The sequence below is a fragment of the Oryzias latipes genome, chromosome 2, assembly GCF_002234675.1.
Source record: "Oryzias latipes chromosome 2, ASM223467v1".
NCBI classification, from domain to species: domain Eukaryota; kingdom Metazoa; phylum Chordata; class Actinopteri; order Beloniformes; family Adrianichthyidae; genus Oryzias; species Oryzias latipes.
The window spans coordinates 553,662-576,709 of record NC_019860.2 but is presented as its reverse complement, the minus strand read 5'-3'; the positions used below and the strand labels follow the sequence as shown (position 1 = coordinate 576,709).

The 23,048-nt window shown below is 42.0% G+C and overlaps 3 protein-coding genes across 7 annotated transcripts in view; 2 read left to right on the top strand and 1 right to left on the bottom strand.

The window, feature by feature from the left end:
- Positions 1-2,459, top strand: part of LOC101169930 — an 83,172-nt gene extending 80,713 nt beyond the window's left edge. For all 3 annotated transcript variants that reach the window (XM_023963860.1, XM_023963854.1, XM_023963865.1), the window contains one exon: positions 2,314-2,459. The gene's annotated coding sequence lies outside the window, so the exon portion shown is untranslated. The remainder of the gene's footprint in view (positions 1-2,313) is intronic.
- A 6,934-nt stretch (positions 2,460-9,393) lies between these two features.
- LOC110013573 (E3 ubiquitin/ISG15 ligase TRIM25-like) lies at positions 9,394-10,026 on the bottom strand (the record flags this gene model as incomplete). The annotated part of the gene is made up of 1 exon (XM_023949632.1): positions 9,394-10,026. A coding segment is annotated over one exon (633 nt), but the record flags the coding sequence as incomplete, so codon positions are not given.
- LOC101164121 lies at positions 10,022-20,016 on the top strand. 3 transcript variants are annotated; one of them, XM_023963895.1, is made up of 10 exons: positions 10,022-12,114; positions 17,266-17,358; positions 17,472-17,568; positions 17,674-17,887; positions 17,980-18,151; positions 18,256-18,445; positions 18,531-18,788; positions 18,898-19,069; positions 19,213-19,361; positions 19,575-20,016. In XM_023963895.1, the coding sequence occupies exons 1-10, from the start codon at positions 12,112-12,114 to the stop codon at positions 19,733-19,735; spliced, it is 1,509 nt and encodes a 502-aa protein (XP_023819663.1). In that variant the 5' UTR covers positions 10,022-12,111; the 3' UTR covers positions 19,736-20,016. The 3 variants fall into 3 exon arrangements, with proteins under 3 accessions (XP_023819663.1, XP_023819665.1, XP_023819659.1); XM_023963897.1 differs by lacking the exon at positions 10,022-12,114 and having other exon boundaries at positions 16,441-17,358; positions 18,033-18,151; XM_023963891.1 differs by lacking the exon at positions 10,022-12,114 and having other exon boundaries at positions 16,441-17,358.
- Positions 20,017-23,048: the final 3,032 nt, after the last annotated feature.

The following is a 23,048-nucleotide window of genomic DNA, read 5'->3' as shown; positions in this document are numbered from 1 at the left end:
AAAACAATAAGTAATGCACTCAACCGCCATGGCCTCCATGCACGCACACCACGCAAGACTCCATTTTTGAAGAAGAAGCATGTTGAAGCTCGTTTGGAGTTTGCCACACAACATTTGGATAAACCCATGACATTCTGGGAGAAGATACTCTGGTCAGATGAGACCAAAATTGAACTCTTGGGATGTCATAAGACACAACATGTTTGGAGGAAAAATGGCACCGCACATCACCCCCAAAACACCATATCAACAGTCAAGTTTGGAGGTGGGAGCATCATGGCGTGGGGCTGTTTTTCAGCATGTGGTACTGGTAGACTTCATATCATTGAAGGAATAATGACTGGAGAAAAGTATGGAGACATTCTTGATCAGAATCTGCTGTCATCTTCCAGGCTGCTGAAGATGAAAAGAGGGTGGATCTTTCAGCAAGACAACCATCCCAAGCACACAGCCAAGGTAACACTCAACTGGTTGAAGAAAAGGAAAATAAAGCTGCTAGAATGACCCAGTCAATCACCAGACTTGAATCCAATTGAAAATCTTTGGAAAGAACTGAAGATCCTGGTTCACAGAAGAGACCCCCGGAACCTTGAAGATTTGAAGGCAGTTTGTGTGGATGAATGGGCCAAAATCACACCTGAGCAATGGATTCGACTGGTTTCTCAGTACAGGAGGCGTCTTGAGGCTGTAATCACCAACAAAGGTTTTTGCACTCAGTATTAAATACATTTCAGTAAGCGTGTTCAATACTTATTCCCTGTGCCATTTCACTTTATTACACATAACTTCATTTATGGACATAAATGTTTGGATTTCTTTCTATGTGTGCATTACTTGGGTTGATGCCGACATCTGGTGAAAATTTCGTGTCAATAGCTCGACTAGAAATATGTTTTTTGAGAGAAATGTTGACGTGTTCAATACTTATTTTCCCAGCTGTATTTAGTAAACCTTTTAGATTCTGCTAACTTGAGTCAGTGTAAACAAAAGCTATATTTACTATCAAAACTACATGTGTGCCACTATTTTTAGGTGTTAACACATGTTGAGCTGTTTCATGAAGTCTCTGTTGTCCGGACTCTGCCTTCGTAATCAAACCTTGATTTGCTGGTAAAAATAAAATCTCAGTGATGAAAGTCTTCTGGGAATTCCCGGAAATCCGGCTTTTTGAGCAAATTAATCATACCTTCCGTAAAATAAAGACCTGGGGCCTCATTTATAAAACTTTGCGTAGGATTTGCGTCAGAAGTGGCGTACGGATGAAACATAGGACGTGCGTACGGATGGAAATTTTCGGATTTATAAAACCGTGGGCACGCACATCCTACGCATCCTTCCCTTAATAAATCACAATCAATTCTAAATGCTGCACAGCTTTTGCAGCTTCATGACATTACTTAGTATTGGTGGTAAAGAATTTATGTATTATGTTATAGAATGATAGTTTAAAGCAGATCCCATATTTGATGTAATTGTAGTAAATGTAATTATAGTAATTATAGTTTGAGAAAACAGTGCAAGTGGATGTTGTACATCTGTCATTTCTGAGGCAGAAATCATGTACAAATGAGGTACTTTTATAGAATATCATAGTTACTGGTGTTCTTTTTGCCATTTGGGGCTTTGATGTTACTATATTTTAGCAGTTGTATGTTTTGCAGCTTTAAGGAAAAGCTTAGATTGTAGGATTGTGTCACTTTTTAGCAATTATCCAACTTCTTTTTTTAGGACCAGCAAGTCCTTAATGGAAAGTCAAACTAGGGGTTTGAACGACAAATCATGATGCTCCCATTAGTCTTAGTTTCTTGATTAAGAAGTGAATAACTAGCTGCCAGGATGTACCAGAATGCATCTAAGACCATGGATTTTTCCAAAATTTCTCTCCGCGCCGCCATATCGCTCAAAGAAAAGTTCAGGGATTTTTTTCCTTGCCTGACTTTCATCACTGAATCTGGATGTTTGTGCTTGAGAACTCACTTGCTAACATATAAGTAACTATACTTCAGTCACTTTATTCTCTTGTCACTTTATTCTTTCCTCATTTTACTTTTGTTTTTTATACTATTCATATTTAGGCCTTTTCTATTTATAGTTTGTTTATACTTTGATTATTGTGAAATTTGAAGGTATCTCCCTGTTTGACTGAAGATGAAGAGAAAACGCAATTTCAATTTCTATGTATGTGTCAACATTGTAAATCTTGACAATAAAGTTACTTTGACTTTGACTTTGATTTAAGTCTGGCAGCAAAAAACTCTATTTCAAATTAGAGACTGTCATGATTTGAATGTTTGTGAATGTTTAACATTTCAGGAGCGAGAGGATGTTCCCATGGAGATAAATGGAGCCGAGCCAGGCTGCCAGTACTTTGAACAGTTATGCTACAATAACATGTGGTTTAAACTTGGAGACTGCGTTTACATCCAGTCACATGGATTGTCAAAGCCCCGGGTTGCCAGGTTGGTGAAAATAAATATATAGTCAAGAAAAACCTCTGAACAAGAAATAGGTTTTGAGAAATGTCAGTGTTGCAAGTACAATTTTTAATTTGTGATCCCTCATGCAGTTTTACTAACTTGTCTACAGAATTGAGAAGCTGTGGTTGCAGAATGGAACCACCTTCTTCTTTGGACCTATTTTCATTCATCCTGAGGAAACGGAGCACGAACCCACAAAGATGTTTTACAACAGAGAGGTTTTTCTAAGTCACCTGGAGGAAACCTTGCCCATGACTTGTGTCCTAGGTACGGCACAGCCATATAGCCGTCTCTGAATGTGGGCCTTCAAACGTTATTGATAAAAAAAAGTGCTTTTCATGTCGTCAAAGAGCTTTAAAAACGAAAGCCAAACATAGGCACAACATTTTGAAATTAAAGCCAACCTCCTCCCCCACCCACCATTGACATTCACACATACACCCCAAGACCCCAACATAAAGAATGCAGGCATGAAAACAGGGCTGGAATTGTAAGAGGAACTTCTAGCTTGGCTCTATTGTGAGGAAACATTATAATGAAGCCCTGGGGCCAAAATCGTGTCATTAAAAAAAATCTATTTTCCAACTGACTTGGTAACGACCCTTGTTGTTTTTCCAGGCAAATGTGTGGTGTCCTCCTTTAAGGAGTACCTGTCATGCAGACCTACAGAATACTCCGAGGAGGACATCCTGCTGTGTGAGAGCAGCTACATTGAGACAGAGAAACAAGTGAAAAAATTAGAGGGTCTGAAGCGCTTCTCATATTCTGCCAAAGTGGTGGAAGATGAGATTTACTATTTCAGGTTTGGAAAGTCAAAAAGAACTTCTCCTCTGATCTAAACTGAATCAGATCCTTCTTTAACCATCTTGTTTTGGTGTTTTGTGTAGGAAACTCAATGTACCACAGGAGGAAACTTCACCCTTTTTGGACAAGAAGATAGATGAGCTGGAACTTAAACTGGCAGACATGGAGGATGGAGATGATGCTCCTGTGACACCTTCGATGCCTCAAATGCAAAGCTCTCTGTCAAGTGACATGGATATCATGCCATACACACCTTCCCAAGTATTTGTATTCTTCCAATGACCTTAAATGCCTACAATCTTGTGCTCTTTAGGTTTCAAGCACATTCCCCTGATTTTATGTTTTTCTCTCTTTTCAAGGCCACTCCAAAGGTGATGGGTTTATCAAAGAAGGAAGGAGCAAACAGGAAAATGAATACGAGTGGCTACATTCTTTTCAGCGGTGAAATGCGGGCTGTCATCAAAGCTCGGCACCCAGACATTTCGTTCGGAGAGCTGAGTCGATTAATAGGCACAGAGTGGAGGAACCTTGAAGATTCCACAAAAGCAGAGTATGAAGGTGTGTAGCTGATGAGCAAAATCAGACAGTGTAGCTTTGTTGGTATGAATTACAAAAAATGTGAAAACAATGGCTTGAAATATTTCAGAGTGTGCCGCTAAACTTGTGGAACAGCAAGAACCCGAGAGCCCAGCCCAGGAGCAAGCTTCCCTAGAGCAGGTACAGCAGTGGGGGCACTGATGGGGGTAGTGCCTTCGCCTAGCACTATGGGAATGATAAACCAGACTATGCTACCTGTGTCAGGTAACCCCTCTGTGTTTTTCAATGTGCTCACCAAATAACGTTTCGAGGCCTCGTTTCCATCGGTCACAGGATTTGTAGTCTAATCGAATCACTACTGACCGAAACTTCTGGTAAAAAAAAAAATCCATGCCGTGTCGAGCAGAAGATCTCGAATGCCTATTTTGTCACATAAAAGCGACATGTTCTTTTTTTTATTTTAGCGGTAGTTAGGTTCTTGTAAATACTGATGGCATTTTGTTCTATTGTATCTAATCCTGTTGTTAGTCTTATTTACCACAAACGCAGTACTTTTGGTTTTAAGCTAATCTAGTTGCAATACTATTTCAACTTTGACCAATTTTCAAGAACAGTAAGGTCCTTTGATGTGTGGATGCTCCAAATGTTCTACCAGTTTGTTGTGGCCATTTGCCATAGAAACTCACTTGATGACTGTTTTTCTAAAAGCTTTTATCCGAACTGAATGTTTTCATTATTGTCATTCATTGTTTGTTATTGAGTGATTGTTGAATTTCTCAAGCTGGGATCAATAAAATATCTTTATCATATCTTTTCCTGATGCAATATTTTTCTGAAAGCACGTTTTTGAGTTAATGCCATATTTTTATAGGGCTCCCCCCAGGGGATGGGTCAAATGCGGAGAAAGAATGTATAAATTATATTAATATTATATTAATAATAGAATTACTAAAGTATATTAAAAAAAAATCAGGATCTCAAGAATCAGGATCTCAGGGTCATTTGTTGGGTAGCTCACTATCAAATGGAAGATTAAAGATGGAAGAAGACAAAAACAAAACCTGACCTATAAAGGGTCAAGAAAAAAATAGAAATCAGGAGGAAACAAAAAGCCAGTTATTTCACTGGGTGTACTGAAATAGCTTAGCCATCATTATTTTAGGAAGCAGAGAATCAATATTCTGATTAAAAAAAACAGCTTTTACTAGTAGAAAAGGATGTACACAGTTCAAATAATTCAATTTTTAAACAGAATGACAAGGTTCAAGATTTATAATTGGATAAAAGTTTAAAACCAAAATGTAATCTAAAGTTACATGTTACTTTTACCCTATCATGATCAAAAGCAGAATAATTATAAAACAAACATTACAACATATGTTAATTCAATCCAATACAAGAGCACAGTGGCCATTTTGGCATCATGGAAAAAACAGTTCAAAGTGGGCAATTCACACAAAAGAAAGACAGCGACTTAAACAAAAATGCTTTGACATGGATTTGGTTGGCTACATTAACACAATTAAACAAACCATTAAAAAAAATAAAGTCTTAGCTTTGAGAACAGTGTTAGCTTAACCCTGCTGTTCTGTGACTGTGAAATAGCCGACCCAGAACTTATATGGATATTGGCCCATTTACAGTAAGAGTGTGGGCCAGGTGTTCACACTTAGGCAGATTGCATGGGGTTACACTCCTCCCCATCCCATGAACATCCTCGTTCATGTGAAACTGCTCTGGCTGATCATTGCAACAGGACGGTGCTTCATGCTCTTCATCCTCCTTGAGGGTGAAGAAGAATGCAGAGCTCAACCCATGGACCACGCTCTGGATACACTGCAAAAGGGGCCTACCAGGTTTGTGATTTTGGAGGTGGATTGGTTGTGTTCTGGTACGCTGTCCCCTCCGCACCTGCAGTTCCTCCGGACTGTGCGATTCAGACACCACAGGCAAGATAGGTTCCTCTAAAGTTTGAGCAGGATTCACAGAGGCTGGTCCAGCTTCATCTTGCACAGGTCCAGGAGTTTCTGGTGTTCTGGCAGACACAGCTCCAGGAACTCATTCGTTTTTTTCATGGCTTCCCTGGAGGTAAAGGCCAGAAGGCACAAGGTAAGAGAAGGTCTAATGTCCTCAACCGCTTGTCAAAGTACTCTGGTCGAACGGTGTACACTGGCAGATGTCCAGCCTTACTCACAACAATATACAATGATGATTCCCATTTGTCGGCCAGCTTGTGCTTTCCCCGTTGTTGCCCTTTCCTGACCAGGACCTTCTCCCCAATATCCAGATCTACAGGTATGACAAACTTTTTTCTTCTTCAAAGCTTTTGCTGCATTAATGGTGGCTGCCCACCTATCTCCCTCCAAGTGGGAGATCAGCTTCTGGACGTATTCTCTGTAAGAGGGTGATCGGTCCACTTTCAAGGGTAGTCCAAAAGCTAGATCTATCGGTAGACGGACTTGGGGGCCAAACATGACCTCATATGTTGAGAATCTGGTTAGTTTGTTTTCTTGTGCAATTGTGGACAAGGGGTTTTACATAATCTGTCATAATAAAATAATACAGGCATGAAAACGGGGCTGTAACAGATAACAGGATTTCCTCTTGGATGATAGGGTGTTGTAGCCAAAGTCTGTACCCTGGTCACTATGCAATTTTGCAGGGATCCCATAGTGGACGAAGAAGTTTTCCCATAGACATTTTTCAACAGTCTGCTTTCCGTTTGTATTGGCACAGCCACTGCATATTTGGTGCAGTGGCCAGTCATCACTAGAATGGTCTTTGTTTTCCCATCCAGTCCAACAGATAGGAAGTCTGTAAAACAAGTTCTAGAGGATGAGTTGTCGTGATGCTGACTAGTGGTGCAGCTCGTGCTGGTGGAATTACAGCCCTTTATTTCCAACTATTTCCTGGTGGCTAACCCTCTGGGCTTCCTGCTTTGTTTTTGTTTTTTTTAAACCGTGTTTTTTAGCTTGGAAAAGAGCTCTGGCATCCGGAGATCCCCTCTACGCCCCAGTGAGCTTAAGGCGTGGAAGAGTTTCTCCTCACTGCCAAGGTCTGTTTGTTTGGTCTGAGCCTCTGCCTGTTTGGTTTTAAAATGTATTCATTGGCTTTTTGACAGATTTTTGTTTGTATTTAGGGGCAGCAGAGGCACGCTGCTGCTTTTGTTTGGCTTTCCTGAGCAGTTACAGCTTGCTTGAGCCCAGCGGTCTGCTAGCTCTAGGCCTCGGTGCTCCAGCTCCTGCCAGGGGGCTTCAGGCCGCTCTCTAAGCCCGGACATTCATCTTCTTGGCCTCCGCTGCAGCCAACGGAGTGGCGTCAACCCCTCTTTGCTCCATGGTCATTGGACTTATGACCTGCTGAGAGGTGTCCCTTCCCAAGGATCTGTGCTGTGCTGGTTTTATCCTGTTTTCACCTGATGGTTTGATGGTTTGCCCAGTTTTTACCTGTTTTTTATTGTCAGTGTGTGTTTGTGTGAGGGTGGGCATTGGGTTTTTGTTTTTCTTTCAAACAATATTACCTTGTTTTTTATATATTTTCCTCCCTTCTTTTCTTAGGGGCTGAGTGCAGGGACGGGTGTGCAGGTTTAGTGTTTTTTTTTTATTTCCACATGTGTGCATTCCACAGAGTGGAGTGTTTTTATTTTTTTACATTTTGGTTGCCAATCTCCTCCACATGGGTTGGCCCAGCGCTCCGTTGGTAGGCCTCGGCCCTCGAAGGGTCTCCTCCCTATCTCCCTCCCCAGTGTGATCGAGTTTCTTGTTTTAATACATTTTAGTGTACATACAATTACTTTTAACTGGTACCACGTCTTGGCCTCTTTTTAAACATGAATCTTCCTGCCTGTGTTCCAGCGCTTTGGGTTCCCCGGACCCTGTACCCGGGGTGGCGTTGTTTTTTTATCTGCTACGAGCACTTGCCACAATTACAAGAGAAAACTCTTCTCCATTTATGCAGAAGACCGGTCATTTCTTTCTGTTGCTTCGGAGTGAGGCCATCTCCCTGTAAGGCAGATACAGGATGTACATCATCTTCTACTCTGTGGAGGAGAGTCCTGCTTTCAGAGACGCTGTAGAAGGACAGAACACCTGTTCTGTGATCCAGGTCCACTCCTACTCTGGAGGAACCAGGAGCAGAGATGGAGGTGAACATGCTGTTGTGGGAAAATGACAAACTGTCTGGAAAACAATTGAATGACCAAGATTTATCATTCAAACCAAATCTACTGGCATTTCCAGATGTGCTGATGTTCTTGAATGCGACTGCTCCAAAAACATCAGATCCTCTCCTCTCCACCTCCCAGTACCAACGTCCTGTCAGATTCTCTCTACTCAGAACCAGAACATCTTCAGTGAATCTGTCTGGATGATCAGAATCAGACTGAGCTTTTTCCATCAATGTCTCCTTTCTGTTCTCTGACAGGAACAGAGAGATGTTTGCTGGGTTTGGATCCAGTGGGATTTGACGTGAATCTCTGAGGAAGTCAGCTCTGCTCTTTGGTTCTGGTTCTGGTTCTGGTTCTGACAGTAAAACGTCCACGTGAGAGACTGTCAGTGAGATGTTTGTCCATTCCTCTCTCAGAAAGTCCTGCAGTTTGTCTCTGAGCTCTGACAGCTGCTGTCACATCCTCAGTCTGTCAGAGGACGGACATGGATGATGGCTGAGAGGGTAGACTCACTGAGGGGGGGCAGGGAGGGGAAGTTGAGCAGAAAAGGGGCTGTGATCCTCTGTGAGCCAGAGCTGCTTCATCTCAGTGTCCCTCCTCTTCATCTCAGCGTCTCTCCTCTTCAGCGTCCCTCCTTTTCATCTCAGCGTCTCTCCTCTTCAGCGTCCCTCCTCTTCATCAGCGTCCCTCCTCTTCAGCTCAGCGTCTCTCCTCTTCATCTCAGCGTCTCTCCTCTTCAGCGTCCCTCCTTTTCATCTCAGCGTCTCTCCTCTTCAGCGTCCCTCCTCTTCATCAGCGTCCCTCCTCTTCAGCTCAGCGTCTCTCCTCTTCATCAGCGTCCCTCCTCTTCATCTCAGCGTCTCTCCTCTTCATCAGCGTCCCTCCTCTTCAGCTCAGCGTCTCCCCCCCCCCCCCCCCCCCCCCCCCCCCCCCCCCCCCCCCCCCCCCCCCCCCCCCCCCCCCCCCCCCCCCCCCCCCCCCCCCCCCCCCCCCCCCCCCCCCCCCCCCCCCCCCCCCCCCCCCCCCCCCCCCCCCCCCCCCCCCCCCCCCCCCCCCCCCCCCCCCCCCCCCCCCCCCCCCCCCCCCCCCCCCCCCCCCCCCCCCCCCCCCCCCCGTCTCTCCTCTTCATCAGCGTCCCTCCTCTTCAGCTCAGCGTCTCTCCTCTTCATCAGTGTCTCTCCTCTTCATCAGCGTCTTTCCTCTTCGTCAGCGTCCCTCCTCTTCAGCCATGTCCTGCTCCAGCTCCTCCTGATGACCTTTGACCCGCCTCACTTCAGCTTCTGCTGGGATCTGATCTGCTGCTCCACATCATGGCTTCTTTTCTGGAGGAGACGGATCATCTGAGTGAAGATCTTCTCCCTGTTGGATCAGCAGAGTGATTGACAGCCTCCACCTCCTGTTGGAGCAGCTTCACCTCCTCCTCTCTGTCCTGGAGTCTCTGCTGGATTTGTTGCTGACTCTCCTCCAGCTCTCTCTGCTTCTCAGTCCTTTCTGCTGCAGCTGAGACTGTTGGATGTCCCTCATGTTCTTCCACAGAGCAGAGAGAACAGATGCTCTCTGAGGCTGAAGGTCTTCCTCACAGAAAGAGGCCGGACAGCTCAAGCAGGACTTGATGGCTTTCAGTTTTCTTCCAGTGCAGACGTCACAGACCACATCTTCAGGTCCAGCAGAGCAGAGACCAGCAGGAGCAGCTTGGAGTCCGGTCTTCTTCAGCTGCTCCACTAAAGCTGCTAACATGACATTTTTCCCCAGAACAGGCCTCGGTGTGAAGGTCTTCCTGCAGTGAGGACAGCTGTGGACTTTCTCCTCTGCATCCCACAATCCTTGAAGGCACTTCATGCAGTAGCTGTGTCCACAGGGAATAGTCAGCAGATCCTTCAGCAGATCCAGACAGATGGAACAGCAGAAGCTACATTCATCCACATCCTTTGGCTGCAGAGTTCCAGTTGAAGAAGCTGCAGTTCTTTCTGCACTGAAGGTTTCCTCACAGCTTGTTTCCCTTCCAGACTCTGAACTTTCAAAGGTTTTGTCATCAGGAGGATTTCAGGATCAGAGTCCAGCACAGTCTGGGATTTCACAGAGGGGAGCGACCTTGGGCGCATTTCGGGCAGCCAACTCAGGCAGGCTTTTACTTAGGCCACTCCCCTAGGGCGGGTCAGTTAATCAACTCACCTGTGTAGCATTCTATTTAAGTCCAGGTATGTAAGTTGTTCATCCTTCTTTACTGCAGCACTGCGTTCTTTGCCGGTTCTCTATGCTCGATGTTACTCTTTCATGATGTCTTCCCCCCGTTCTTATCAGATTGTTGGACCCCCCTTCTTATGGGGGGGCATCCGTCTCCTCCTTTACACAGAAGCACCACGTTCTTCGCCGGTTCTCCATGCTCGCTGTTTTCCTTCTGCGTCATGATGTTCTCCCCCTCTTTTTTCGGATGGTTGGATCCCCTTCTTACGGGGGACGTCTGTCTCCTAGCGTCTTCTCCTCTCTTTTTGGCTAACAGCTGTTCCGGCTCCCGGCACGTCTTCGGACCCACGGTTCTTGCGTGTCTGCAGCATTTGGGTTGTCAGTGGCGATCGATCGGGAGAATTATCAGCCTTATTGAGTGCCGTGATCGCCGGAATGTTTGGTGAGCGGCGTGGGTTATCTTTCGGCCTCTGTGCTGTGTTTTCTTCCGGGTTCCGTTTCCTGCTCGACGCGGTCATCGGTGACGTCACGCCCCTAAGGACCCTGGGACTTGCAGTTCTTTTAAAGACACGGTGCGTTTTTTCAAAACCAGGTCCGGTTTCTGCTGTGTGGGCCATCGTTCAGTGCTGGCTTTGTCGTGGTGGGTCTTTGTTTTGTTTCTTTTCTTTTGGAGCTGTGTACATTTGCTAGTCTAATCTGCATTTGGATTGGTCAGTTTATGGACTTGTCTCTTCTGTGAAAGGGAAGGAATGAGAAGAGAGTTCCTCTGGCCTCAGGTAACTAAATTATGCCCCGTTGTTATGTGTCTGGGCGCCAGAAAAATGTTTGGTCGCTAATCCAAATGTTCAGCTCTAATGGTCCATCAACGGCTCATGTTGTTCTGAGAGAATTCAGCCGTGGAGATTATTACAAAGCTTATTTCAAGAGTGCGATAATAAATTGTGATGTTCCATCATTTAACATGGTTTAGTGTTTAAATAACTTATATCACTAGATAAATTCCTGGCTGCTCTCTAGCTTCAGTTTCAAGAATAAAAACTTTGTGTCACAAACCAATCCTCAGTCTGCCCTGCTTTCAAGCATATGACACTCGACTAAGAGTATCTCCTTTTGAGACTTATTGTCATCCGCCTCTAAATGCATGAGGCTCAGCCATTTTAAATACTATCAGAAGCTATGATCTTTCTTCAATCTCAAAATTTCTTCATTGCGGTTTCCAGGCACCCCTTTGCCGATTAACTAAGTTATACGTGCTTTTGTTGTCCACCTATTTAGAACCGATGATGTCAAGTATGTAACCTCAAATCTAGCCGAGCTGCCATCCATGCTACATGGGATGGCGACATTCCTCTTCTACGTAATCTCATTGGACCTTGGTTATCCTTCTATTCGCCTGCTCCTCGGTGCCCTTCCTAAGCTGCGTCCCTCCGGAAATGACTTAAGGTTACTTCTCTCTTACTATTGGTGCATATATAAAAAATATATTTGGTGATATATTACGTGCAGGTTCCATATTAACTGTCGTTCTTGTTGGAATCTGTGCTAATGGCTTTTTTATGGTGCTATGAATACACAGATAGAACCTTCTCTTTAAACTCACTACTTGATTTCTCTTTTTCAGAGTTGTTCTTGAAAGCACTTTATTCCCTTTAATCTTAAGCATTCTAAACTACTCAGTTCTAAATTTTTAATGTATTCATTCCCATGACTAATACTGCTTTGTCTAACTATGCATCGCTTCCTGAGCCTGTGACCCATACTCCCCAGTCAGCAATTCAGTTTCTGGAGGATGATGTCAAACCCCTCGACAAAGTCGGAAGGTTTCCAAGTTCCACAGTCTCTGCTCGTCCTGCAGCTCCCCTGCAGATTGTTGCCCCTTCACCTTGATCTGGATCTGCAACGACGACTGCAGTCCACGTACCTACGCTGCACTGAAGTGATGGGATGGTAAACCTCCACCGAGTTTCAATGAGTTCTCTTACTTGAATCAGCTGACATGTTAGTATCAGAATGGCATACAAAATCTCAGATTAGATTATAAAGAAAACTATATTGCCAAGTGGAAGCCTCAAAATTAGGACATTCTTAAGCTGTGTTAAAATATGCTTGTAGCTCGAAATTTGAGGTTACTTAGGCTCGTATCTTATGAGCCGGATGGAAGCATTGAAATTATAGCGTTAAGTTCGTTCATAGTTCTCAGATGGAAGCTTTTAAATTATGGATGTCACTTAAGCTTTTATCATATTTTTCCAGTGGAAGCTTCAGATTTGTATATTAAGTTGTGTTGTCTACTTGCCGCTATACTCGAAATGGAGTGGGCCAATGGTCTATGGTGCCGGGTCACATATAGCAGACTCAATAAATAGTATGTTCACTTTTTGGCGTTGTACTCGAACGGGAGCGGCCCAATGGTCAATGGTGCAGGGTCACACATAGCAGGCTGAATAAATAGTATGTTCCATTCGTGGCGCTGTACTAGAATGGGAGCGGCCCAACGGTCAAAGGTGCCACACATAGAAGTCATACTTGGAAGTCTGAATATAGAATGCCTCTGAAACACACTTCATCTGATTACATACTGATATACATTTAATTTCTATCCAACCTTGATTAATTGGTGTTGGGTTAGTTATTACCCAAAAGTTTGTGGAAATTTGTCTCTTGGAATTGCATGGAGTCTTATGCCAAACTAAAGGAATGTGAAATGCAAAGTTAAAGGAATGTGAAATGCTAATTTGGAGGAATGTGAAATGCTAACTTAAAGGAGAGTGAATGTCAAAGAATGTGAAAGCAACAAAGTATGTGAAAGCAAACTAAAAGATGTGAAAATAAATATTATTACTACTGTATGAGTTGTCTGACTGAAATGGAAAACATCAACTGACTTTCTAGAGATTCTACTTCCATTCATCAAACTCCAACATGAAGATTTACAATCAATCAAATCGGTTGATTTCCTGACAAACGTTGTTTTTTTCTTCCTGTTTGAATGTTTTCAAACATGAAGAGAGTTTTTTTCCTGTTTTTAGCTTGAAATTTCTGTTGAAATGTAAAGGTTCATTCAGAATTCCCCAGTGGCCTCATGTTGGAGGAGGGGCTTCATGAGGTGCTGCTGGGGGCGGAGCTTGAACACACACCGCTTCCTGGAAGCCAAACTCAGGCTAAGTGGAGGAAAAGTTGGGATTTGTGGTGTTTGTAAAGATCTGGAATGGTTTCCTCCCACAAAAAGGCCTTTTTCTAGTTTCCTGCAGAGGAATTCTTTTCCTGCTGGGAGTTCTCATCTGGGTTTGCAGATTCTTAGTTGGAGGAAAACAAATGCATTGATTTAAAAGAGGAAAAAGCATTAGCACTGTGGCTTAAACAAACTAAATAATATTTTTTATTAATAAGTATTATTTATTTTAATTTTGTAGTAGGATCAAACAAAATGCAAAAGAGAACAATGTTTGTTAGAATAAAAGATCCACCTCTATTATTTTTATTTTATTTTAAAATTGTTCAAAATTTGATGACACGAAAAATAAACAAAGTCAATGCAGAAAGTAAATTGGACGGATAATAAGAATCAGAATTACTTTATCTGATCCCACATGTGTAAAATTTGTTGAATATATTTATATATAATATAATATTTAAACTATTTTTTCCAAAAACCCTGAAAGGATTTGACGTTTCTTTTCCTACCAATAGTTTATGTCATAATTTTCAGATTATTTCATATTTCATTTCATGAGGACATGTGTTGTCCAGGAAATATTTTACTCTAAGTTTTCTTTCGGTTAAAGAAGACCTGGGGCCTGTTTTAGAAAGGAGGTTAAGTGTAAACTCTGAGTGTGTTAACCCTGAAATCAGGGAAACCCTGGGTTTTCCGTTTCAGAATGGGAGGTTTGTTAAACCAGAGAAAGCAGAGTAAGTCAAACCCGTTTCTGAAAGAGAGGTAACTTATACTCGGAGTCAGTGTCCATGGTTACTTATGCTGTGAACCTAACCTGGTCGGGAGCAGGTTTTATTCTCTAAACTCAAGGTTTCTGCCGGTCCCCTCCCCTTTTTAAAGACGAAGCAGTATTTTTCGCTTTAACCTTCATTGCCCACATTTCCGTCACACAGAGACGGTCTAAGTGACAAGAATGGCTTGTTCTTTTTTGGAGGACCCAATAGACGAGGAGGCTGCATTAATTTGTAGAGAATTACATTTACCTCATACGAGGATTTTGAGACCTAGACTCGATTTTTTGTCATTTCCCCATACGTTTTTGTTTGAGCGTTACCGTTTTTCGTTGCGGTCAATTACATATATATAATGAAAACAACATTAGATATTGCTATGTAGATGTTTCATATGTCAAATATTGTCAACAAAGCCTACATCCATGACATGCTCACATTTGACCTGCTTGAATTATGTTTTTATACTTCATTTTAGCTGCTGCCATGTTCTTTTAATTCCTGCAGGATTGTATCTACATGAAAATGAAATCAGGACATTGAATTAGATTAATGTAACAATTACTTTTTGGAAACACAATTTGCTAGCACTGCTTACTTTCTTAATCCCATATAAACCTATTCCACTTGATCAATACAAAGGTAGACAAAAGCTCACTTTTAAAAACACAATTGCATGTATTAATATTAAACTAACCAACGTTTGCAAGAGGGGAAGGTTAACAAAAAAGTCCTCTAAACATTACCGACGTTAAATGCATTTTCCCCCAGATTGGTTTCTTTACACTATGCAGCATTTCATGCATTTACACCAGGAATAACACTTCAAAAGAACACCTAAATATCGCCATTTTTTATTTCATTTACGCTATTTAAAAAGTTATTACAGCCAATATTTTATAACAATGATTTAAATGCAAACTTAGGCATTAACTTGAGCAGCTATGTTTTCCACGCTAACTGTCTCTGTTTTGCAGATGCAGCTGTGTTGCTTTTCTTCAGGAATATGTGCTCATATTCACTGTAACTCTGCAGCAGCACGTCAAGTTCAGCTGGCGAAAAATATGCAGACCTCTTTTTTTCACGGTTGCCATGGTGACTCGTAATATCTGCGCTCCATTGATAATGGCTTCTTATGGTCGCGGTGCTCACGCTCACCTCCGAATCAGTCCACTCAGAGTTGATTGATCTAACTCGGATCAGCTTCTCTGAAACAGAAAACTCAGAGTTGTTAATCTCCCGATTGACCAACTCAGAGTTCAAGTTTAACCTCAGAGTTGGTTGAACCTCCTTTCTGAAACAGGCCCCTGGCTGCAGACGACAAAATGGCGACTAACATCATTAGCCGGTGTGGTACCATAACCGTTCGGCCTGGAAGATCTGTTCGGGGTCCTTTCGGGTCCTGGGACTAATGCTGACGTCACATTATGTGATTGGCTGTCTGTTGGCCCGATGACGTGTCAGATAGTGATTGGTCTGGACAAAGTACGATACCACCATGGACGAAAATATAATGACGTCTGTTGTAAACAAACAGAGCTCCGTTATAGAGTGACATTGTCTTCTAAATGTGCTTTTATTATTGTTATGATTATCATTGAATGCATGTTTGCTTATAGTTTTTATAATCCCTGCGCCCAGTGCTTTATTATTCAAGATTCAAAGGGTTTATTATCATATGCACAGTAAAGAAACGGGTTTCCCTGCACAATGAAATTCTTTCTTTGCTGTCTGCTCCGAATGCCCAAAAGTATAGAGGAAACAAAACAATTCACTCACATCATACACACAAAAACACAAGATGTCGAGTGGCTGTTGTAAAAGTGCAAATGTGCAAAAGTGACAATGACAGTAGCAGCAATTAGGATAAGCAGAGGTGCAGTTTGTTTTTTCCAGACTCCAGTCAGCTGTTAAGGAGTCTGATGGCAGAGGGAAAGAAAGAGTTCTTGAGTCTGGTGGTCCTGCACTTCACACTCCTGTACCTCCGTCCTGAGGGGAGGAGAGTGAACAGTCCTTGTTCCGGGTGGGTGGGGTCCTTGATGATGGAGGCAGCTCTCCTGCAGACCCTGCGTTTGTAGATGCTCTGCAGCGAGGGAAGAGGAGTCCTGGTGATCTTGGATGCAGTCTTTACCACTCTCTGCAGGCGTTTATTGGCAGATCGGACCCGGAAACACAACATTTAGCCGTGCTAACAACATTTTCAGCCATAATGGCTGAACTTAAAGTGTGGATGCCATGCTTTGAACAACTTTGTCAAATAAAAAATCCTTTTAAACGCTGATTCTATTGATACCAATAGTTCGCGTCAAAAAAAATCCGAAGCAATAATAGACATCTTTCGAAGGAATCAGAGATTTGAATCTGCCGCTAGAGCGCAGGCTGGAAGTGAACCCGATATGACCTGTGACGTCACGAAAGGCATTGACTTTCGCAGTTCCGCTTCGGACAGCATGTAAACAAAACAGGTAGTCTTCGTTTCTCTCGTTAATCATCATTAATTCGTTAATTCTCGTTAATTCTCTGTTAATCATCAACATGCCAAGTCGTTGTGTGGCAGCTGGATGTAGCAATACATCTAGTGAAAGTGTATCTCTGTATAAATTCCCAAAACAAGAAACGCTGCTGAAACAATGGACAAAACAAGTTCAGCGAACGAGGGCGAATTGGGTGCCAACTGCTTCGTCAACTTTATGCAGCGAACATTTTGAGGCAGACTGTTTTGAAGAAACACCACAGCTCATGAAAGATATGGGAATGCATGTCAGATATAAAAAAGTATTGAAACTGAACGCAATCCCCACCATTTTCAAGAGATCGCTAATGGGAACGTCCGAAACAGAAACGCCCAGTACCAGCACTGGCAGCAGCCAGTACAAAAAGAGAAAATCTGTGACCGAAAAGCTGGCACAAATACATAATGTATTTATTACAAAAGAGAGTGAGTTTAACGTTTAATATATATACTATATATATTGATATAAAAATTTCCCTATGCTATATTATACAGAGTATTATACAGAGTGACAGATCTTTATACTGAATAATCCTTCATTTAAATTAAATGTTGCCTGTACACATTTCACACAATTAATTATAAGCTGTTTAGCAGCAAGACAACTAATAATACTAATAATATCTATGACAATATTCCAGGAAGTACAGGAGCTTCTAGCCCAACCAGTTGAAGTGCCTGAACATATTCAAGAGGAAATGGAGATAGATGAACCGCAACCAGTCCCTGTACATGTAAGATGATCACATATATATGTATTTGTTGTTAAAGTAATTAGTGAATTGCATTAATGTTAAATTAATAATGTGAAAATAATTATCATGAACTCATAAATTTCATGTTACAGGAAGCTACCACACAGACAGTTAGGCAACCAGGAACTAGTCGCACTGTTAGACTGCAGGTTGATATGAGGCCGAAAGGTCCAACGAAAAAAACAAAAGGTTAGGCTTACTTGAACTATAAGTTATTTAAAGATGTGTGCTTTGTTTTCTTAATTCACAAAATGATAAGTAACATAATGCAATTTCATAATTCATTTTCTACAGGGTCACAGACAATGCCTGAAGTTGTGGAAATCAGCACTCAAACTGATGAAGATTTTTGCCCATTGTGTGACCACAAGCAGCTATCTATACAAGTTGAACCAATCATTCCTTCATCACCAGACCTTCCATCCAGTCAGCCGGATCCCGTATCAGCTGATGAAAGTGACTATCTTCCAAGTTCTTCACAGACCCCATCCTCCTCTGACTCTGAAAGGTCCACACCCCCACCCACTGAGCGTTTTTTCTTAGTTGCCTGGTCTGCTCTGAGCAAGCTGCTCAATTTGAGGTGTTGTGCTTTTTGTCAAGAAATGGACATGGACATGTCAACCACAACTGGCTCATTGCATGTCTTCAAGCAGAACAAAGAGGCATCGTGTTGGCTGGAGATGGTCGCTCAGACAGCCCTGGTCATTCCGCAAAATATGGGACGTACACCATGTTAGAATTACCAGCAAATGTTATCATAGACATGCAACTGGTACAAGTATTTATCTTTCTTGATAATGAGGAGTTACTACTACCTATTTATTATTTAATGTTAAAAATATGATAAACTGACATCGCTTTCTATTTTTTTTACAGAGCAATGAAGTTGGTGGTGCCTCGCATATGGAAAAGGAGGGCTTCATAAGATCAGTTAATTTCTTGGGAACACAACAGGGTCTAGATATAGATGTGATAATAACAGACAGGCATGTCCAGTTAAGGAAATGGATCAGAGAGAATTTGCCAGATGTTCAACACCTTTTGGACGTTTGGCATGTTGCGAAGGGTATTATTCATTTCCTCAAGTCTTTTTTCTTTATCAGAAGTTGTTCCAGTTGTAAAATATCCAATATATTTATTATTATTTCCAGGTCTCAGAAAAAAACTTGTGGCACTTTCCAAAGAAAAAGACTGCACAGACTTGAAAGAGTGGATTGACAGCATAATCAATCACCTTTATTGGTCAGTCATGTCAACAGATTCAGCAGAGCCAAACCTAGTTGAAGCCAAGTGGACGTCTATGCTGAATCATATTGTAAATATTCATACGCACAACAATGATTTATTCCCTAAATGTGAGCATAAAAGGCTGAGAGGAAGAGCAGCTAGAAAGAAGTGGTTGAAACCATGTAAGTATGTTTTGTATATTTTACACAGCCGTATCTTTTTTTTTATTGGAGTCATCTGTAGAAGTATAAGTAAGTTTGGATGATGTACATCCAATTTGCTTGCTTACAGGTTCTACCTTGACGGTGAAATTAGAAAAACTGGCAACAACAACATACCTCATCAGAGATCTAAAACAGGCATCAAACCGGGAGCAGACATCCTCTCTGGAGGCGTTCCATAGCCTCTTGAACCACTACGCTCCGAAAATGTATGCCTTTTCTTATGAGGGCCAGCTTTGCAGGTAAATATATGTTATATGCTGGTACTTGAAACATTGCTTTATCAGCTTATCAAAGAAAAAATAGTTGTCTCTAGCGTAACATATTTTCAAGATGTTAGTATTTTCAGGTGAATGTTTATGTCAATACATATTTTTTTTAATAGAGGACTGTTAGCAGTGATGCATTTCAATGAAAATAGTGGGCGGACTCAACAAAGTACCAGATCAGGTGAACTCCAGTATGCAGTGTCCCTGCCAAAGTGGAAGAAAGGGGGACACACAGTGAGGAAAGTTTTAGAAGAACCTACATTTGGTAAGTTGTATTTTTTCCATTTTTCAATAAACCTATGTTCATATTATTTATATGAAAAAACACGATTCTTTATTTATAATATATTGCTTTATTTATATATGTATTGGCTCACTACAATGAACAGGCATGTAAATTCTAAGAATACACGTACATTTGTTTGGTATAGGTAAAAATATACATATACATTTATATGTGTTCCACAATACATTTCAGACTATGTCAATGAGATCATCAAGGATGTCCTGGACAGACTCGTACACCCCAGAGAAGATGTGGATGTCAGAGATGTGCCTCCTCCATTGAGTGGTGAATACCAAAGACCAACCAAAGAAACTGCTGTCTCACAGTTCAAATCCAGATACAAGTCCACTTGAATCAGTCTAATGCAGGATACAAAAATCCAACATACTGTCCAGTTGGTGCGGAAAAAGTTGACCGTATTTTATTCACAGCACAGGATGGCAGGGTAACACGAACCGCTCTCCCAAGATGTCCCCAGCACAGCCTCACAAACTGCCTGTATGCGATATATCGATATCTTCTGAAAATAGAATAAAGACTTGATTACATGTCTGTCAGTGTTTGAAATATATTGACGTATTTACATACAAGTGTTTTTATTGTTGATGGAAGTAAATAAATATATCATATCCTAGGCCTGACCGAGAGTCTGTTTTTACCAGCTACTAAATTAACTTTAACTCAATTGCTATGCTACCAATGTATAACCTGGTAATTAGATCTATTCTGTGTCAACCTTCGACATGTAGAGTATACTCACTCATGTGATGTAGCTTCTTCCATTCTACCATGATGATCAACATAAGCATAGTATGCTACCCTCAAAACATCAGGATTCAGGCAGCAGGTCTGGAAACTATCCACTTCAGTGATGCAGGATGCATTTACCCCTCTGCGCAGCATTTTTCCTTGGACTTCATCTATTTCACGGCAGCAAATACACTCCATCACTAGAGGCATGACAGCACAACATTGACACTGGCACCTATGACAAAAAGTTGGTTTTAGTTCATCTCATTCATTTGTAGCTTACAAACTGAATCCAGCTGTCCCACATATATACTGTTAGGAATCAATGAAAAAATTTCACCATTAGGCCCTATTAGATTGACTTTTCAATTCTGCGTGTACTTTTACAGATGTATACACAAGGCCTAGTCTACGTAGGTTCCAAAATCACGAAAGGCAACTAACCATGCCGTGTTCTGGAGTCTAGCAGAATCTTCATGCTGGCTATCGTCATCGGCATCACTAGACCTACTACTTTCTGCTATATCCTCCTCACTTTCGCAAAAGGGTTCAAATCTATACGGTTGCAAAAGTGACTCATCATCATGATAATCTCCGCAACTTTCCTCTTCATCTTTCTGTTCATCTGATGATAAATCGCTAATAGAGACGGTAGCATCACTCTGTGCTTCGCTATCGGTGCTAGCCATGTTGTCTGCCTTTCGTTACGTCACAAACATGGCGGCGCGAAGTCGGCGGAATGCGTGAAGCCGGCGGCCGTCCTCGTTGTTTATATTGCGTTTTTCGCTATTTATTCTTTTTCGAAAAATATTAAAAACAATCGCAACATGAAATAGAGACTATTTACTATATTTTGGCTTATTAAAATAGGCCATGTCACCCACACTTTAAACTGGAATAACAAGCGGATTTTGGCAAATTCTTTTTTATAAAAATTACAAAGAATATCGTCAGACACAATTTATGAAGGAAAATAACTTTAGGTAACAAAAGGGAACGTGAAATTAAAATATGTAGAGCCCGAGCAGATCTCAACTCTACGTAGTTTGTCCAAGGGGGCTACCGTAGTGTGACGTTTCCTTCAGTAAATAGGACCCCGAACAGTAGTTCCAGGCCAAACGGTTATGGTACCTACACCGGAACCGGAAGTCTCGTCCCGTTCACCCTTCTCCAGTTTGGTTGCTCTTTTGCTCTGAAGTCGCACCATAATTTTGTTGATAAAAACTGCCACTTTCTCTTTTATTTAACAGTAAAGTTGAAAAAATAGCAATTTTATGCCGCCATCGACATCCTTATGTGAGCGACAAAAAACACTCCAGACCAGCTGGTGGCGCTAAAGGACCATGATCCTGGTAGCCAAACAAAGAAGAACAGCACGAGGCGCTAGCAGCGTCAGCTTGTTAGCAGGCTAGCAGCGTTAGCTTGTGTTCAGAGGTCGGTGGTGTTTTGTTGGGACGTTTGTGAGGTTTTTGGACAGAAAGGACGATACGTGGTTCGTGTGGGAACTCTCAGCATTTTCCAAAGTGTCGTAAATGAGTGAAGAAGTGTTGAACGGAAAGACAACGTGGATTGCTGTGATTGTGAGACTAGCAGATGATCGATCGGAGCTGCAGTGAAGAGGACGGCGGTGTTTGTGGGAGTTGGAGCTGAAGATCGGAGCAGGAACCATGTCTTCCCTTCAGTCTCTGAGAGAGTTGATCAGCGAGCGACTAGCTGCTGCTGCTGAAGAAATCTGCAGACTCTGTGAAGGAACCATCGTCCAGTACGAGGAGGAGCTCTGTCGTCAGCGCAGACTGCTGGATGTCATCTGGAAACCACAGCTGCAGCTCCACCACATAGGTATGTCACCTTCATCACACAAACACAGGAGACCTTTGAGATTCATGCTTTTCTTTTTGGGGACCCGTCTGTCACTCAGTGGTGGTTCTACACTAACTTACTCCCCGGGCGAAGAACCCCCCTCCCCCCGCACACAGACATTTGATGACATTCTTTTTGTGTTCTCTATCTTTATTTGTCCATTTTACACACAAAAATCATGAATTTTATAAACTACATGGGTGTCAAACTCTGTCACACAGGGGGCCTAAATCCAAAACATACTTTGGGTTTTGGGCCGAACAAGAAACATTTACTGAAAACACTAAAGCTAAACTTTCACAACTTTTAAAACTGAACTGAAAATGAATAAAAAAAGACAGGAATATTAATCCAGAATAAATCAAGTTAAACCTTAAATAACATATAATATTTTACATTGTCAAAATTATACTAATATGAAAATGCTCCAAAACAAAGCCTGGAGATATGATCACTTTTAGGTTTTATAAAACATTAAAAACTTAACCACAGAACTCATCACTGGGATTACTCCAAAAATATTTGGCATTTTCCTAATTTTGTGCAACCCCAACAGTAAAAATCCTCCAAAAACTTCAATCCATTCAATCACTTCACATCAATCAGAATAAGATTTCAGTCATTGGTGATTTTGATTGACATGTGGATAACATTGATGATGTCATGATTGTGAGTTTTTCACAGATTTCAAAAATGTCCCACAGCTGCTCACAACAAAGGACACACTATGGACTTGGTCATTACCTACAGCCTGTCTGCTGGAGGGTCCACTGTGTCCAGTTGTGTATATTTGTGTACATCTGTCCACATCTGTCCATATGCCACTTGTGTACACATCTGGAGCAGCTGCTTGAGCTGGTGGAACCACACCCCGGTGTGTTCAAGTCCCGACTGTGCGCCATAAGTGCAGATGCCAGTAACATGTGTCACACATGATCCATGAGTGATCATTGACGTGTCTGTATCAGACGCTACTGTGTGTTTGTTTCTGTCACCAGTGGAATCAGCACTTGCCTTCTCTAGAACCAGAAGAACAAACTGGAAGAACAAAGTTTC

What these genes read in the sequence shown, in the direction of transcription:
- LOC101164121 (XM_023963891.1), top strand. Translation starts at nt 17,251, where the DNA reads ATGACAATATTCCAGGAAGTACAGGAGCTTCTAGCCCAACCAGTTGAA. An exon ending in TCCTCCTCTGACTCTGAAAG is followed by an intron (nt 17,888 to 17,979) that starts GTCCACACCCCC and finishes CTTTTTGTCAAG; the next exon opens with AAATGGACATGGACATGTCA. An exon ending in AAAGAAGTGGTTGAAACCAT is followed by an intron (nt 18,789 to 18,897) that starts GTAAGTATGTTT and finishes GCTTGCTTACAG; the next exon opens with GTTCTACCTTGACGGTGAAA.